At 40.6% G+C, this 18,031-nt stretch overlaps 1 protein-coding gene across 5 annotated transcripts in view; it reads right to left on the reverse strand.

Moving 5' to 3' along the window:
- LOC132992583 (PALM2-AKAP2 fusion protein) overlaps positions 1-17,590 on the reverse strand; it is an 84,702-nt gene extending 67,112 nt beyond the window's left edge. For 4 of the 5 annotated variants that reach the window (XM_061062009.1, XM_061062007.1, XM_061062006.1 and 1 more), the window contains exons 1-2: positions 17,419-17,590; positions 8,832-8,883 (exon numbers count right to left, since the gene is read on the reverse strand). In XM_061062009.1, coding sequence (XP_060917992.1) covers positions 8,832-8,883; positions 17,419-17,462 — 96 coding nt within the window. In that variant the 5' untranslated portion in view covers positions 17,463-17,590. The remainder of the gene's footprint in view (positions 1-8,831; positions 8,884-17,418) is intronic. The other variant, XM_061062008.1, reaches the window with a different exon arrangement.
- Positions 17,591-18,031: the final 441 nt, after the last annotated feature.

Raw genomic sequence — 18,031 nt, forward strand, 5'->3', positions numbered from 1 at the left:
GTACTTTCTTTTGTTTGTTGTCTTTGTTCCCAAATCAACACCTAAACTATATCTACTGAAAGATTTCCAAGAAATATGAATGAATGCAATTATAATGCAAATTAATATAAGGAGGTCATATTGATTACTACAAACTCAGGAGGTTTTAGAAAAGCTCATGAAGAAGAATTTAATTACAAAACGTTTCTCTCAAAGCATATTATATTTAATGATGTCTTTACAGGGGCGCTGGTGGCTCAGTGGTTAGAGCGCGCGCCCCATGTAATGAGGCTGTAGTACTCCAAGCAGTCCAGGATCGAATCTGACCTGTGGCTTCTTTCCCGCATGTCATTCCCCGCTCTCTCTCTACCCGATTTCTGACACTATCCACTGTCCTATATCTCTTTGATAAAGGCACAAAACGCCCAAAAATACATCTTAAAAAAAAAAAAAGAATGTCTTTACTCATTATCCAAAAACTTGACTTTTTTTGTCTATGCATTATGTTCTCCTTGGTACTTTTAAAAACTGAATAAATATCTAAAATGTAACTGCAGCAGACTATGCAGCTCCCTGGGGTCATAGAGTTCATAAAAAAGCATGCTGGATCAGTTCATGACTACCTTTCAAACTCAAGCAGAAACTGCTTAGCTGGAGGGAACGCTATGTCTGAAAAAATAGAAGAAAGTTTTGGTTTGTTATAAAAACAAGTTATTAGAAAAGAAGGAATGAATCTTCAGCTTTGTACAGTAGCTCTGACCAGACAAAGACCTTAGAGCCGGACTGTTCACTGTATTTTCCTCCAGAACACACATCCTCCTCCGCAGGAAAATATGTTGGCATTCTTGGTGGCACACTCATGACTTCCCACACTCTGACTCACACAGTCTTTGGCCCCACTTGGCTTGCTGCTAACAATCTTCATACAGAGGACATCACTTTTCCCACTTCTGCTGACACCAGCCAGAAATGTGGGTTTCAAAATAGAATTCTGTGTATATTTTAAAATGGTGAAGCCCCACCGAAGGCTGTGATGTTATAATATTGTTGTTGATTTATAAAGTTCATGTTTAAATGTTGGGAATTTGAGAAGGGTCAATGACTGACAGTAACCCATTACATGTGCTATTAACTTATGTCAGCATGATTCACTTTTTGTTCAAACACACAAATTGCAAGAATCTAAAAAAGTCAAAGGATGATGACGCTTCAAAACGTATTCTCCTAAGTTTTGGGAGTGCTTCCTGTAGAACTGTTGCAAAATTTTCACATCCCAAAAAAAAAAAAATGAGCAAAAGATGTCTAAATATAAAAATAAAGGCACACTTGTGCTTGTGCTAAAACACATCTGCTTATAAACAACATTCTGCCCTATGGGAGCTCACACACCCAGCATGAGGTCACACATAACATGTTTATAATGTGGAAAGGCAGTGATGTAACACCATTTCAAGTTCTGCTGATGTTGAGATTGTCAACAGAAGTAAGCAACAGATCAGATGGGTCACATTCAGCACATGCCAACACACCCAGCAGAGACATGTCAGGGTGAAGATCATCTTCCATCAGGCAGCCATACCTGAATGCTTAAGGGACACAGACTGAAATGGTCCTGCAGTTTAAATGTCATTGGTTTGATTTGCACTAAATTCATGGAAACAACATATTGACCAGATCAAAGGAAACATTTCAGAGTCAATGGCAATCCTGTTTAAATCTGGAGGAAGTTAAATTTGAAGGCCTCATGTATAATCTATTGCTCACTAATATTCCCATCGTACTGTGAGGAGCTGTGGAGATCCACCTTAAGAACGACTATAAATTCAACAGTTGTTCTGCAAAAACAAGCCATAGGTTTTATTAATAAGACTGATTATTATGCTCACACATTTCCACTTTTTCTAAATTCATATGTTATGAAATTCAAAATAATGCAAATAGTGTGAAGAAAAGTCAAAGTCGCATCCAGAAGCTATTTAAAGGTTATTTTCAATTCGGGAGAGCAAATATGATTTAAGAGGTGTTTAAGAGAAGTTTATTTTACAGAGAGCAAAAAAAGGTGTGAAAAGGAGATGTGTTTGAATTGTTGGGGTGAAATAATGGAATGACGCTAATATAAGTTTAAAAACTGTAATTCACTCTTGGTTTAAAAAAATGCTTCACAAATCAATTTTTGATGCTTATAACTGTGACTGATTTATGATTTATCTGTTGTTGTTTTTCTTTATTCTTCTGGAAACTTAATTTGATAAGAATGTAGGATAGGCTTTTAGAAGCAGTTTGCTTCTGCCTATACCTTTTCAGTCAGTATGTAATACATGACTGTTGATTTTGTTTGAACTGTTGATTTTGTTTAAAATTATTGTATCATCTATGATGACTGAAGAAAATACTCATACTCAAGATATGAGTATAATTGATCCCAAACTGAATCTCTCTGCTGAAACCAACACCGAGGTTCCACAAACTGCAGCTCCAGAACGTCCACTTGAAGCTGGCTACTAAATCCCCATAAAGCCCCGTATTAAAGTTTCCTGATTTACAGCACAAGTAAACATGTTCACAGTCTGGCAAAGTCTGTTCTCTTTGGCACATGTCCCTGTTCAGATATAGAGGGGATGAGTTCAGTTTGTTTAGGTGGTGTCATGGGGGTTTCTTCAGATTGACTAGTTTTTGATCAATTGACAGGATGTCAATCAAGAACTTTGGTTAAAATGAACAACAATAGATGAATAATAATAATATTTGGACACAGCTGCGAATTCTGGCAGGGTCCAAGTGCCCATTAATCCATTAGTCCTCCCAGGTCAATGCTAATGTGTTAGGGCAAGCGTAAACAGAATGCTAACCTGCTAGCTTGTTGGTGTCAACAAATGCAAACATAGCACATTCCTGAAGTGTCTTACACGCTGTAGTCATAGGATAGCAGCAGGTGTCGCCTATACTCATCATAATGTCCATTTAGGGGATAGAATACATACAGTACAGCTGCATGCACATGGAAGTACGGACAAACAAACAAGTCATGGAGTCTGTCTTAACAAATTAAAGTATCTGCTATTAGGAGAGTAATTTGACTAATATTTTGCCGCATGCATAAAAGTATCTGCCAATATTACTGATTGTCTTCCCACTGCTCTGTTGTGTCACTTTGCATTGTTTGCTATCCACTTAGGTTCAAATGTCATAAAAAAATGTAATAGCCGCAGTGTCCACTAGAACTGCATTCCAACCTTTAACTTCTCAAGTTTCTGTGAACTCTGACTTCATTCACTGGCTCACACACATACATATGTGCATTTACACACAGACAGACATACACACAAACAAGGCAGAATGTCCAGCATGGCCAAGACAGCTGCTGCTAATTTTAGATGGCATGTAGTGCCTGGCGTGCCCCAGACCCCCCCCCCCCAACAAATCACACGCCCCTTCCCCCATCAGACTGACTTTGCCCCAAGCACCCTCCCCATCCCCATAAACTGCTGAAGGCTGGATACCAAGCCTCCCCTGGTCACCTATCCACTCCTGTCTCTACAGGGTTTGGTCTGCTCAGTTGGAAGTTGGAAGCACCCACTCTGCCAAATATTCAAAAGATAAAACTTAAGTAGCCTATTGAGCAATCAGATGCAGGCGGTCAGACACACTGAATGACATTTTGCCTGGCTCAATACGAGCCAACAGTTGTGTATAAGTGTGTAATGTGTCTTCAATTGCAGTATATCTGTGACTGAGAAACCTTTTTTGTCTTTAGGTCAACTGGACCAAATAAGCCACACTGCACATCGTGTCAACTAAACAAAAATCTAAAGATATAGCATCTGTTATATGTTTGTGTAATTGCTTTATTAGGCTGTAAATTATCCAGGGTTGCAAACTTAATTCAGTCTCACCCTGAGATAAAGCATGCGAAAACAATTACAGGAAAGAGTCTTATTAAGGCAGACATGTTTTATGGTTAAAGATTACTTATAGGGATCAACAATCTCCCAGAGAAACTATGTCAGGCTACTCTTTTTGCTCTGCAACACACAGTTGTAGTTAACAGCATTTGAAAGCAGATTATATGATTCACATAACTTACTGTTGTTACTATACAATTATTGCAATGTAAGTCTAATTTGTAAGAACAGTGAGAAGTCTCTCTTTTCATCAATTTATTTTTTATGTTAGTTTAATGTGAACACTCACAATACTAATTTGATAAACAGGTTTGTTTGTGTTGGAGCACAATGCAGTCAAATAAAAATGTATCTGTTGTGTATGATACATGTGTTTGCACAAAAGCAGTAGAAAAGCAGCTAAAGCACCAGAAACAGAGTTCTAGTGTTAAAAATAAGAGCCATAGGAAACATTAGCTAGAATGAAGCTTTCTCAATATAAAATCCAATCAGTTTTCACAGAATCAATGCTGCCAACATGTCACTCCATAAGAAAGTTAAGTGCACAAACTGACAAGGCCTGCAGGCAGCCCAGCCCCCAACTCTATTTACCCCTCCTTAACGCAGCTCATTACCCTGGCCCTCCACTGCATGCCACAGCCACAAATCTCAGTGCATGCCAAGGTCTAGCTAAAGCATCCCCCTCTCCTTCACCCTGCTCACTTGCTTCTGTTAGCAAACACTAACTGGATCCAGAACACCGACCGGCTTCCCAATTGACCTTAAATTACACAGATTACTTTTAATCATCCAAAGAGATCAATATAAGGTACAATCAATACAATGAAGACAAAACTGCATGTGAGTCTTCCAGGATTCTTAACAATGCTAATAAAGCATAGAGGTTCTGAGCTTAAGGCGATCTCATTGCTGTAACAAATCTCTGCTTCCCTGTAGCTCTCCTCATTTTCTGTCTTTTCAGAAAACCTTAACACATCATCTCACTCCTTTTGCACCGCTTACTAATTCCCCTCAGACTTGGCTCCCAGACGATCCGCGGCCTTGTGTGCATTTCAGTGTGTGTGCGTGTGTGTGTGTGTGTGTGTGTGTGTGTGTGTGTAAGGGGGGCAACTAAGAGTCCAAAGGGCTGAGGTCATTTGTGTAAACATATCACAGACACAACACAGAAGTTAGGGAAGCGTGCATGCAAAGACACACACACACACACATAGCATCTGTGGTTGGCAGGCCACTTGGGCAACTGCTGATTAGAAAGATGAACATCATTCATTGGCTGATCTTAAAACCACATATAAACACAAACGCATATACAAACATATGTAATCATTTTTGGGGGAACCCTGGCCGTGCCTGATTCCCAAAATGCTATAATTACATGTTAATTATACACCAATAACAGCTTTGGGGTTTAACAACATGACATCAGAACTGTTTCCTAATCTGACCAATTAGTAGCCATGGAAACCTGAGCTGCTGTCAGCTAATAAGCCTTAATCACTATCAGACTGTAGGAATCTTCCTCTATTTGTATGTGTAGAAGAAATATGTGCAAATTGACTAATCAAAAACTGAAAAACACTTTCTCGCTCTATGTTTTACAGAGCGTTTAACGCTCTTAGTAATTATTAAATGAACCAGTAATATTTTTCAGTTTGGAGGCAAACTTTGAAAGGCTGACAAAAAGAGACACATTTAAGACATATTACAGCTAGTTTGTTGAAGTTTTACACAAGTCATAATGGGGACATCAAATACATTGTGCAGGAGCAGAACATTTCCACACAGGGCCACTTTGGTAAAATAACTATTTCAAAAGTGGGCCTACTTGCATGAGCTATTATTAGGAATGAAATCCAAAGACAGACAGGAATAAGCCCTTTTCACACATGCACTCCTCAAAATTTCAAGCAAATTTCAGGTGCTTGCCTCTACAGTATATCAACGCTATGTGTAATTGGAAGTATTCACTGTATAAATGAAAATGTGAAAAAGAACATGTTGGCAAGCAGAAAGAGTAGGCGACTTCATTACATGTGCAAAGACCTTTCAATGACACGATATGAACGTCATCACCCTCTCCTGCTTGCTCGCTTTAAATTCCTTGAATATTATCTGCGTTCGCAATTTTAGAAAGAGTCCCCCCAACTTCTTGTTGTTGCCCGATTTCTTGGAGAATTTTTTACCAGAAAGCTTGTTGAAAGAAGTCTGGGTAAAATAGAGGTGAAAAATATGGCTGTTTGCATTCACACATGTAGCTTGCCCTGCAAAATTGATGGGGAAGGCTCATAAAAATGCTTGCCATGTTTGGTCTGCTTAAAGATGGATAATAATGACTTTTAATTTTTGTAGATGTGAAAATTTGATTGAGGAAATTAGGTCACTGGAGCTTAAATGTCCAAGTTAAATACTGTAATTTCTCACCTCACAGTTTTACTCCACAGCTGTGATGGAGCAGGTATGCCTCCCTTTTTGCCAAGCTAAAAAAAAAAAAATTGGCTGGGTGATTCACAGCTATTAGTGCCATTCTTTATGCATGAGCCACACAGCACACAGACCTGTCTTTATTGGAAACTAGCATTACAATGCCAGCTGCCTGCTACCCGACAGGGATGATTCTGTTCTATTTAATAAGTAAATCGCAGCTGCCAACACAAAACTGAAACTTGAATGAACTGTATGACATGTGGATTTAAATCCGAGTCTGTAGTAGTGTGTTTTCACTCGGCGATGAATGTCTAACCTTTAATCTGATTTTAAAGGAAGCTTCAGATTCGGTCTTGAGATCTCCTTAAGTATTGATGAGGACAGGCACTGATGGTTATGACATGAAATCTCAAGATGTAAATTATTGATGGAATCATTAGCATGTCAGCTGCTGACCAGAGTCAGTGTGTAGTAACTGTACACAGTGTACAGTGTACATCTTTATTCTGGAGTTCAGAAATATTCTTTCAGACAGCCAGAAAAAGCAGAGAATATATTGTGTGTATTCAAAATTGTTTAAGACATTATGATCCAGTTTTCTATGATGATTTGAACTTTGTCCTGGGACAGTTTTTAAGCCAGCTGAAACTGCTCCTTGTTTGGAAATGCTTGATACATTTGATTTACGGTCAGATGAGGTTTTATAAAATCCTTCTCCTTCCTTTGAGATGCCAAAGGAAACCCTCTTCAGCTCCTGTATTTACACTGGAGCTGAGCTTGTCAGCCTCCTCCGAGGCCAGGAGAGCCTCACTGAGTTGTTAGCGCTAATAGTGTATAAGTGTAGTAGTAACCCTTCTCTATTTAAGTGCCGCTCAGGGCTTGAGAGCTATTAGTACTGCAATTGTCTTTGATTTAGTGTGCATAAACAAAACTGAGACAAGACAGTTGTTCATTTGGAGGAGACAAGTAGTCTCAAATGGTTTACTTCCATTCAACACCTGACCAGTCTTAATGTCCGTCAGAGATCAGGACTTACACTAGGATCTCTGAAAAGTATTTGGTCGGAGCAGTTGTATTGCTTGCGACTGCTGCTCTCATAATATTCTGCAACTCTTGAAATATGAATTTTCAGAAATGTCTTCGTGCACAAAACACAACAACGTATTAACATGATATCATAATTGATGGTTTTGACATGTTTGGTCAAATAAAAATGTATGAATGATTCGAAAAAACAGAAAATGTTTTGACTCAAATAAACTTTCCGCTGTCTCTCCTCACGTAATTTCCTGACTAGTTAAAGTCCATGCAGCCTGGTACAGCTTCAGGTTCAACGTGGCCAAAATAGTTTCTCCATCTGCCGCTGCCACAGTTCCCCCCCCCCCCCCCCCCCCACTTGTGTGTACGAATGAGTGTGCATGTGTGTGTTCCTGTGCCGCTGTGCGTCTTAAGTGTGTGTGGTATGCTGTGGTTCCTTGCTGGCGCCAAATTTAGTCCAAGGCAGTGACTCCAGGTCTAACTGTTGCTCTGAAGTCCTACCAGCAGCTTCAACAAATGCCTCAGTGGTCATGAAACACAAAGTCTATATCGAATCATGTTCTTGACCACCTTGCAGCTGAGATCATATCCTACCAAGGAAAGCATATAAACCTTTAAACCTCAGACATCTGGCAAAAAAAAAAAAAAAAAACAGAAGAAAAAAAAAAACAGGGAAAGATCTGATTTTCCACCAACTTTCCTCTGAGTTGGTTTCCCTCCCAAAAAAGAACATGGAAGATGATGAAAGCTGACGGAAACAGCGAGACAAATGCAGCCGGCTACAGCAGCAGTGCAGGGCAGAAGGCTGGTTACAGTGTGTGCGGCAAAATTCATTTTATACGACAAAACACAAAAAAGGTGTTGGTGGCTATGATGTCATGCTTTCAGGCTCCCAACAGATTGAAATGTTTCACCTTAGACTGAAATCTATAAAACAGATGATGATGATGGATTTTAGTCACATTTAGAATTGGGCAGTTAAACTTTAGCTTCAATGATCATGAAGGTGATTGTCTTACACTAATTACAGTAACAACAGAAGTCAAACTAGTGCAGCACTAATTTGAAGTTTGAGCCCAGGGGTCACTGTGATGTCTAGCACCATCGGTGTTACTGTTGCTTCAAACAGATTCATTTGACAGAGTTGAATAAACCTGAGCGAAGAGGCACTATTTCCCGCCCTGTCTGTGTGTTTGGATTGGCCTGAATGGAACATGAATGAACAATGTGACTAGCTAGTGAGAAGCACAGAGAGCATGACAGTGAATGAGCGGTAGAGAGGGATCAGAGCTGCAGGAACTCTGATGTAACACACAGTTTGACGTAATATGGAACTGTGAATGACAGACTGACATGGAGTCGAGGTGAGATGCAGTTCCCATAAAGCCCTCGTAAGCGACTGACGAACAGAAAGCAGAACAAACACACAGAGGGTCAGGGGAACATGAAGAGAGCAAGAACAGATATTTCAAACCCAATCTGACTTACCGCCAAGGCCTGCAGCCTCTCTTTGTGGAGCTGAGCCTCCTCACACGACATCCTGAGGGGGAAGCAGGGGAGAGGGGAGTGAAAGGAGAAGGAGACGTGAGATCTGGGAAAGACAGAGGGCTGGAGTCCCTCAGCGAGAGACAAGAAGAGGAGGGAAGTAGAGGAGAGAGAGGGAAGAGAAGAAGAGTATCCAGACGAGGTCCTTCTTCAGAAGTAATCCAACCAGAGACAGGAGACAGAGGGAGAAGGAGCTCACACTGAGAGGACGCAAAGAATCTCTCATTCACTGGACATGTGCCTCACACTCAGACCATGTACTTGCATTCTCTCTCTCTCTCTTTTTCCCTCTGACTCTATCACCCACTCTTTCTTTTGCACTCTCTGTCTCTCCTCCCATTTGTCCCCTCCCTCCCTCCTCCCACTCTCTCTCTCTCTCTCTTTTAGGCATGGGCCATGTGTGATTAAACAGCTGGGAGGAGCAGCTGAGAGAGAGAGAGAGAGAGAGAGAGAGAGAGGGAGGGAGGTAGGTAGAGAGAGGTGGAAGGGGAGAGACAGAGCGAGAAGTGATGAAGTCGGGGGGAGTGTGGGAAGAGAGAGAGAGAGGGAGTCAAAAGCAATGATAGAGAGAAAGAGGAAGAGAGGAATAAAATGCAGAAGTCAGGAAAAAGGAAGCAGAGGAGTGATTTATCATACTTGGAAGCGCAGACCAGACAATGGGAAATTGCAAACAGCTTGAAACTAAATGAGTCTTATTTTTTTGTCCCTAATCTGCTGTCCATATTCTGTGTCTGAAATACAGGAAACTGTAAATGCTTTGATAACCTCAACAACATTACCATAAAATTACATTATAGCCCAAACTCCTACTATAGAAGGCCAACATTCGTCCATATGTCAATAAGTTTATCGAATTACTGCTATCAATATGTGCTGTTTTTGGACAGGCCACCTCTGAGCTGTAAGCTGAAGCAGATTCAGAGATTGAACATTTCTCATATCATGTCATATCATTTCAAGGGTCAAGCAACATACATCATAAAAGAAACAAAACCTTCACCTAGTGTTATCATAGTTTCAAAATCTGATCTGTTTGATAAAATTCGCCGAAACCACAGGCAGTTGTGTTGCCCACACACAAACAACCCTACAGCTGACTCTTCAGGATCTATTTTGGTCACTCTGGTCGTACATTTATTCCAGCGCCTCTCAAAGTGACATCAATAAAAGCCTCCTACTTTAGAAATAAAAAATAAAAAAACAGGAACAGGACAGGACAGTAAAAAAAAAAGAGATAATTGTGCCACGCAGAAGAATGTGTTTGGAAATACAAAAAGCAAACACAGCCCTTTAAAGGCACAGCGTTCAATGCGGAGTTTGTAAATGGGTCACTGTTACCTATGTCCCATTTTTTTCTACCATAGTAGAATTCCATCTATTCTTCCTTTAATTTATTCTTTATACATTTGACTTAATTCTTTATCATTCCTCATCTATTTGTAGTCCCTCTTTCCCTCCACCTTCTCCTTTCTTTTTTTCTTGCTCTCTTTCCTTCAACATACACATAATAAAATCTCCTGTCCCATATCCAACACTTTCTTTTATTAACTCTTTGATTTCTTCCTCTCTTTCTCTGTCACCCCTTTACAACTCTAACCTAGACTTTCTCTTTCCCCTACATCCCTCCTTTGCTCCCTCCTGAACCCTCTTCTTCTTTCTACGTTTCCTCTAAGTCCCCATCTCCTCCATCCCTCCAATAAACCTCCCTTTCCAAGCCCCCATTCCTCTTCATATCCCACCTGTCCCTCTTCTGGTCTATCCATTTCCTCCTCACACTTTCTGTTCTCTCCTGTCCTCCTCTCTCTCCTTTTTCTACATCCCTCCTTTCACAAGTAAACGTCCTTATAAGGAGAAACAACAGCAGCCGTCCTGGACAACTCTTAAGGGAATACAGAAGCATGTAACACACACACACACACACACAGAGAAACACACACACACACAAACACATAAAAGCCAATGCATTGCTTCAGGAAAAGTGTGTAATAAATGTCTACAGCTGGAGAGTATCTGTCCTTTAAAGCCACTGAGCAGCTGCAACACTGAATCAAGGAATACGCTCAGCTATAGCTTCCTTATTAGCATGTGAAATGTTAAACTGTTAGATTTTGTTATTTGATGGTGTTAGGGAGTTGTTACAAGTCAAATAACCCACAAAAAGACTTAAAGATGTATTACATCATTTATTAACCACTGCACAAAGAGAAGTCACACCTTCTTCAATCCAGCAGTGCTGACTTTTTTAAATGCTGCAGGTCTGCATATATTGAATCTTTAATGTACAAATCTGGATTAACAATCACGGACTAAATAGAAAAACATATCACATGTTTTTTGTTCTTAAATGTGTGTGTCTTCAGATGTTTTATTAAAAGACTTATTTCTGTTCAACTTTTATTAACTTGCTTTTACAAGTCTTGCCTGGCAAATGTGATGCAAATGTGGAGCCTTTTTGATATTTTTTAAGAGGAGACTGTTGTATTTAGTAACGGATAAATCCCTCTTTGGTGACACTTTACTGCAGCTACATTGGATTTTTGCATTTTATGGTAACTATCCATCATTTGTTTTCCCGCCTTCTTTTCAAAAGTTGAATCAATCTTGAAAAACATTCATTTTATGCTTCCTGATTTTATTTTAAGATAGCTAAGCAAAAAGAAGTGGTAAATTAAACGTGTGCTTGTGAGCATGCTGTCTTGGTGAACACCACTTTACTGCTTCGATTCACTCTCTCCTCTGAAATAGTTTTTGTTTTAAGGAGCTGGCATCCCCTTTCTATGATATCCTCTGAAAAACAGTACACTATCTGTCCAGCGCCGAACAGCAGCAAGAAGAGAATGGCAGCTTCCCGAGGGAACTTAGAAAGACCAGAAGGAGAGAAATGAGAGCAAATTGACTTTATAGCAAATTTTTACTGCTGGCAGAGTTAGCATTTCAGATTTACAAGCCGATTTTGCAATAATGATGTGCTAACAGCTTGTTTCATTTCATTGCAATCATTGCAATAGCCTTAAAACATAAATTTATACATAATTTGAGTTGTAAATAACTTGGAAATGAATCTCGATTTTTGTATGGTTTCCAGAACAAACTGAAATGAAATGCATTTGACAAGCTAGCTCACATGAAAGATGGAAAAAATATTTGAATAAATTCTGTTGAGATTGACTGTGGTAACATGCAGGTTGTAAACCATGACCTGTCTGGAGTCTCAGTAGTATGAAGCTTATGTTAAGGAGCCAGTCTCAGCTCCGCAGCTGTCGAACTCTACAGTCAACAGTCCATGACTTCTGGCCTCTGAGAGTCTCTGTTTGACCTGGATTTACACCAATCATATCATTATGTTGGCTGCTCATACTGTCCTTACCAATCATGCATTCTAACTTGAACATTATTCTACTTCTACAATTTTTATTTTATTTCCTCTCTACCCAGATCCCCCCCCCCCAAAAAAAAAACAAAAAAAACTTTTTAACTTCTCCCCTTCCTCCTCCCCCTCAAACCTTGTAATTCTGGCGTCAGCTACGTTGGTTCGTCGTTAGAGACAACAGCATCATTGTTCCTCTGCATCGCCACGACGACGCAATGACCTCACTGCACAGCTAGCCCAGCCCCGCCTCCCCCCCCCATCCCAGCCCAGAGGTAATGGCCTCCAGATGTGGAACCAGAGGCAGAGAAACACGCACGCACGCACACACACACACACACACACACACACACACACACACACACACACACACACACACACACACACACTTAGAGAGAGAGACACACATTCACAAAAATATAACAACATGCTGAGTGAGTAGGAGGCGGAGGGAATGAGCAAATATGGACAAAGAAAAGTGAGTCAGAAAAACTGTATTTGTTCGCTGTGTGTGTCTTAAGCATAGTACGCACACATTTTAATTCTTCCAAAAATAACTAAGACATATATACAGCCACACATATAGTTCACACTGGTCTCTGATGCAGACTGAGTTATTGAGTCAGTGTGTGTGTTTGTGTTTGTGTGTGAATGTCTGTGTGTTTGCATATGTGCATGAGAGAGTCCGAAAGTGTAATGAGAGGAAAATTGGCTCAAACAGACATTTTATTGGATATGGGTGCGCCAGACTCATTCATATTTTATACATCACTGAGGGAGGTCAGACTGTGTTTGTGTGTCTCACACCCTTCTGTCTGTCTGTACACACAGTTTAATTAAACATAAATTAGAAAATATTTGTAAAGCTGAAATGCATCGCCAGGAGCCTTTCACCTCAACCTAATACTGCAGGGCACCGCTCCCTGATTAGGCCGTTTATTTCCCCCCTGCAGCAGTCTTCAGATAAATACACAAACATAATTTAAACAGCCTGCTTGTTTCAAGAAGTTGGTGCTTGATAGATTCTGTAAATTATTGGCTTTTTTTGCAAATAGTTAGGTATATGCACTTCCTGTGTTTTTCTTAATGATAAAACTTCAGTATGTCAATTTGCTACAGCCACAAAACCACAAGTCTACTTACATGTGAGACAATATGAAATCTACTGGATAATTGTGTGGCTTAAAGTTGATCATTTTGTTATTGGCGTGACTGCAAAATAACTTGATGAAAGGTACACCAAAGGAGTGAACAGTCGATGCTTTGCATGCAAAACGTTGACCGATTTAGATGCATGCAGAGCATCGAACATTGCTCATAAATCTAAAGAATTGATAACAGGAACAAGTTAAACTGTAAACCCTGCTGCTTAAAGAATTAACATTCATGAATAAAGATTTCTTATACCGCATACTACTAAACATTCCAGCGCGCTTTGTGTCTGTTCCCCTTGTCAATTTTCTCCCGTCGGTATGTGAACGTGGTGCAAATGAGTGTCTGTGAATTTTGTTGTTGTTGATTCTTTTATGTTTTTTTCATGACACTGTACAGCTAATTATCTGTTCCAGAGTTAGCTGTAGTCCCTGGGCAGGAGACGGAGACAACTCGAAAAGCGCTGTACAAGATAAAGTCCATTTTACAATGAATATTTCAAACACATTTCAACAGAATTGATATGAATGCTGAAACTGTTATTAGCGTTAGACTTAGTCCACCATACCTGTGTTGTTCTTTTTACATCATGTCCTGCATGTGTGAACGACTAACTCTGGAAGATTTCAGGGGCAGCTTGCTTGACATTTTCATGTGTGAACGCAGTTCTAGTGGGGCTAGAAATGAAGGTATGAAACTACTTCTTTTCTCACAATCAAACTGTTGTTGTTTCTTGTAAGTAATCATTTTATTTTTTAAGATAATATAAATATCTATTGTATGAAGATGTTGGTTAATTTATTGCTCTCGCACTCAGTACAGATAAATGTGCTGAATTCAGCCCCTCACTGATAAGAGTCTGTCCCCCGACACATTTCCCTGAGAGTGCAGTAGATAGCAACAGAGATTGGGCCATCTGCCATTGTGGTGTCTGGGCTCCACATGACCACAAATACTATCTTGTCTTTCTGCTGAATCAGTGGACAACCCCCGGGACGTACAGTGTGCATGATGATTAGAAATGTGCCCACAGCGCAGAGGTAAACAGACAGCGCTGTGGAGAGACAGAAGGTGGTAGACGGACTGCATCACGACAGCAATGTCTAATTTTCACAATTATACCATTAACTATTGATGCACCAGTCAAGCATGTCTGCTTCATGCTTCACTGCACCATCTCTGCCTGCTTCATGGGTGCGGCTCTGATGGAAAGAGAGAAGAAAAAACAATCCAGCTGACCTGTCACTCAAGCTGCCTGTCAACAGCTGATTCCATCTCTTAGCTTGTTGTCAGGCCGCTGTATAACAAGTATGTTGTCACTCAAAGCAGCAAACTGCTCGGCATCTGCAGTGAATGTAGACTGCTTTAATCCTGAACTAGTTATGCAAAAGCTAAAGTATGCAATCAACATTATGAGAACACGCACCATGAACAAGGACGCACTGAACTGAGAAAGCTGTTACTTCTGAGATGTACGTGTGCACCTAATTAAAAAAAAAAAAATGTATTTAAGTTGCCCCTCAAACCGATGTGTTTAGCAAGTGAGCTACACTTTCATTAGGCTACAATGTCCATTCAGATCATACTATAGAAATAAAGTGAAACTTTCTCATATCTTTAATACATTAGCCTTTTCGGTTATGGAAGTCTGTTTATATCAGCCACATGAATATCGACACTCGCAGTAGCTTCAGTAAAATCCAACACAGTACACCCACAACACTTTGAATGTTAAAGAAGAACTCCCACTCTCCTTTTCTCACTACACTATCAAGCCACTACTTCTTCCAACACCAGTTCATACAGCAGCTGATTGCTGCAAGTTCAGGTGCAACAAAAAAATGATCCCAATTTAACCCTTCCCTTTCAAACCAGTGGGTCTCAGTTAAAAGCTGTGGACTCAGCTGATTGATGATTTATAAAGGTTTAGACTACATAAAACTCCCATATTTGTCTGTGATGTCTAGCATTGGTGTCTAATACTGGGCAGCAGTAGCTCAGTCTGTAGGGACTTGTATTTGGAATAGGAGGGTCGCCCGTTCAAGTCCCGGCACGGACCAAGCCTGGAAATTGGTCTAGTAGCTGGAGAGGTGTCAGTCCACTTCCTGAGCGCTGCCGAGGTGCCCTTTGAGCAAGGCACTGAACCCCAAAAACTGCTCTGGAGCGCTCGCTGTGGGCAGCCCCCGTCACTCTGAGACCCCTCCATAGGATCCTGTTTGTTCATGTGTGTGTATTCCGGCCTGTGTGTGTGTAGCATGTTCATTAAACAGAGTGTAAAACTTAATTTCCCCTCGCAGGATTAATAAAGTAGAAATTATTATTAAAATCTATTATTATTCATTCACAAATTAAGTTGGTGAGGGTTTACTCAAGATTTATCGACATCAAATTTCATTTTTCCTGATCATCTTTCTCATTTGCCAAAGTTGAAAATCTAAGAAATGTTCAGACTGTTATCTCTCAAAGCAATATCGATTGTGAAATCTTGCTGTCAGCGTCTGTTCTAAATGTGTTGGTTACTTGAATATTTACTATCAGGCAATAGAAACACAATGACAAACACTCACTCTCACTGTTTATGTTCTCTGGTTATGTTCTCTGTGGTAACATGTGTAAGTATTCTCTACTTAAAGCTATCTGTCTGAACACTTTGAAGATGTTCTAACCCAAACAGCAACACAGCAGGTAAAAAACTAGAAACCTACAAACAACCCATAATGTGACTCATTCTTAAAGCAACTGGCTCCACGTGTAATGGCAGACAATGTACTAGCTAGCCCGGAAACCCCAAAAAATCTACAAAGTCATATTTTGATTGTTTAGATATCCAGCCTGATCACACCAATCATCTAATACGATCTAATGTGGGGATGTGAAAACAGAATTGAGGCTTTTTTAGTGAACTATCAAGATTGTTTTCACTTATGAGAAATATCTGCGACAGCTTCAGAACACGCTTCAATGCAAGATAATATCTGGGTTATAAAAACTTTTATATTGTGTCTCTGGATACGAGAGACAAAAACCTCAAAAATGTATCAGAAAATGATGATTGACATTCTTTTGTTTCTAAAATGAATTTGTGAAATGCAATTTTTTTCCCCCTCACAAATGCTTTTTGAATTTTTGGGGAATTTAAATCTTTTGTCTGAAGATACAGCTAGAAGCATCAGATGGATTTGAAAAATGTGCTGATTTTGTGCATCTTTGGCACTCATGGGGCACGCCATCAAAGACTTGACAGTGAGCAGTGTTTTTCAATCCAATGAGCTGCCAGTGTTACACAATTTTTATCACACGGCCTGTGCTTGCTTGATATCTTTTTGCTGTTTTTATTATCAATACCACAGGCTGTCATGACTGGAAGTACATGCTAATGTCTTTGGTGTTGATTTGTATACTAAAGAAACATATTCTCCTAATAAAGAGAGACATTTACAGTCAAATGCATTCGAACACAGAACCACAAACCACACACAGGAAGAAGAGGTCTGCAGCATGGCGGACTGTGCTCACACACACAGAGGCTGGACCGAGCCTGCAGCCTCCACATTGAGTATGCTGAAACATGCTCGTTACAACATAAACTGAGGCAAATTCACCCATACTGCATTTCAGGACAGGGGGTAGTGAGTCTGAATAAGAAATGAGAAAGATTTCAGGAATCAGAGAAAAAGGATCATTAAAACACACAGAGCAGAGACAGTGATGGAAAGATGGACATACTGTAAAAGAGTAAAGCCGTGAAAGGCTGATGTGCGGTGAGGTGTGTGAGGTTTACAGAGAGTGAAAAGCAGAGGGACAGAAGGAGGAGAGGAGAAGGAGGAGTGTACATGGTGTACCGCGTGTTTCCTCGCTAGTCATGACTGAGCTGCAGCCTCACCATGACGGAGCTGCCGTTCCCATGACAACCCAGCCTGTCAGATGGAGGGAAGAGAGAGAGAGAGAGAGAGGTGGAGAGATGGAGGCGAAGATAAATACAGATATAAAGGGTAAAGATAATGTACTCACGGTGCTGTTGCTGTGCCGTTCCTCTGCAAAGGTGTGTCAGACATGGCTGCAACACCGTCCTCCTCCTGCTCTCCTTACCTACTCCTGTTCCTCGTCCTCCTCGCCTTCTCCACTCCTCCCGTGTCCTCTTGACAGAGTTGTGTCCTCCCTTTCTCTCTCTCTCTCTCTCTCTCTCTCTCTCTCTCTCTCCTCTCCTCCTCCTCCCTCCCCTCCTCCTGATCTTCTCCTCCTCCTTATTCTTTCCTCCTGCCTTTTCTGTGTGTTGGTCACGCCAGAGTGTGTCAGAGCGGCTGCTGCTGCCGCTCCTGCATCGCCCTGCTCTGCCTGCAGGAGGGGATGGTTGTAAGCATGGGCGTGTAAGCGTGTGTGTGTGTGTGTGTGTGTGTGTGTGTGTTTGTGTGTGTGTAGGTTAGAGAGAGAGAGATAGAGGATCCACTTGGGTCTCTGTATGAATGTGCAGGTTAAGCTGACAGTAAGGTAAAGGAGAGAGAGCAAAGACGGATTAATGACACTGAAAAGTGTAATAAATAAGGAGGGAAGGAGGGTGAGATAGCTGATAGGAGAGACTGAGACAAAGAGAAGAAGATGGGCATAGGGACAGCAAAGAGAAAAG

This window comes from Labrus mixtus, chromosome 17, assembly GCF_963584025.1.
Source record: "Labrus mixtus chromosome 17, fLabMix1.1, whole genome shotgun sequence".
Classification (NCBI taxonomy): domain Eukaryota; kingdom Metazoa; phylum Chordata; class Actinopteri; order Labriformes; family Labridae; genus Labrus; species Labrus mixtus.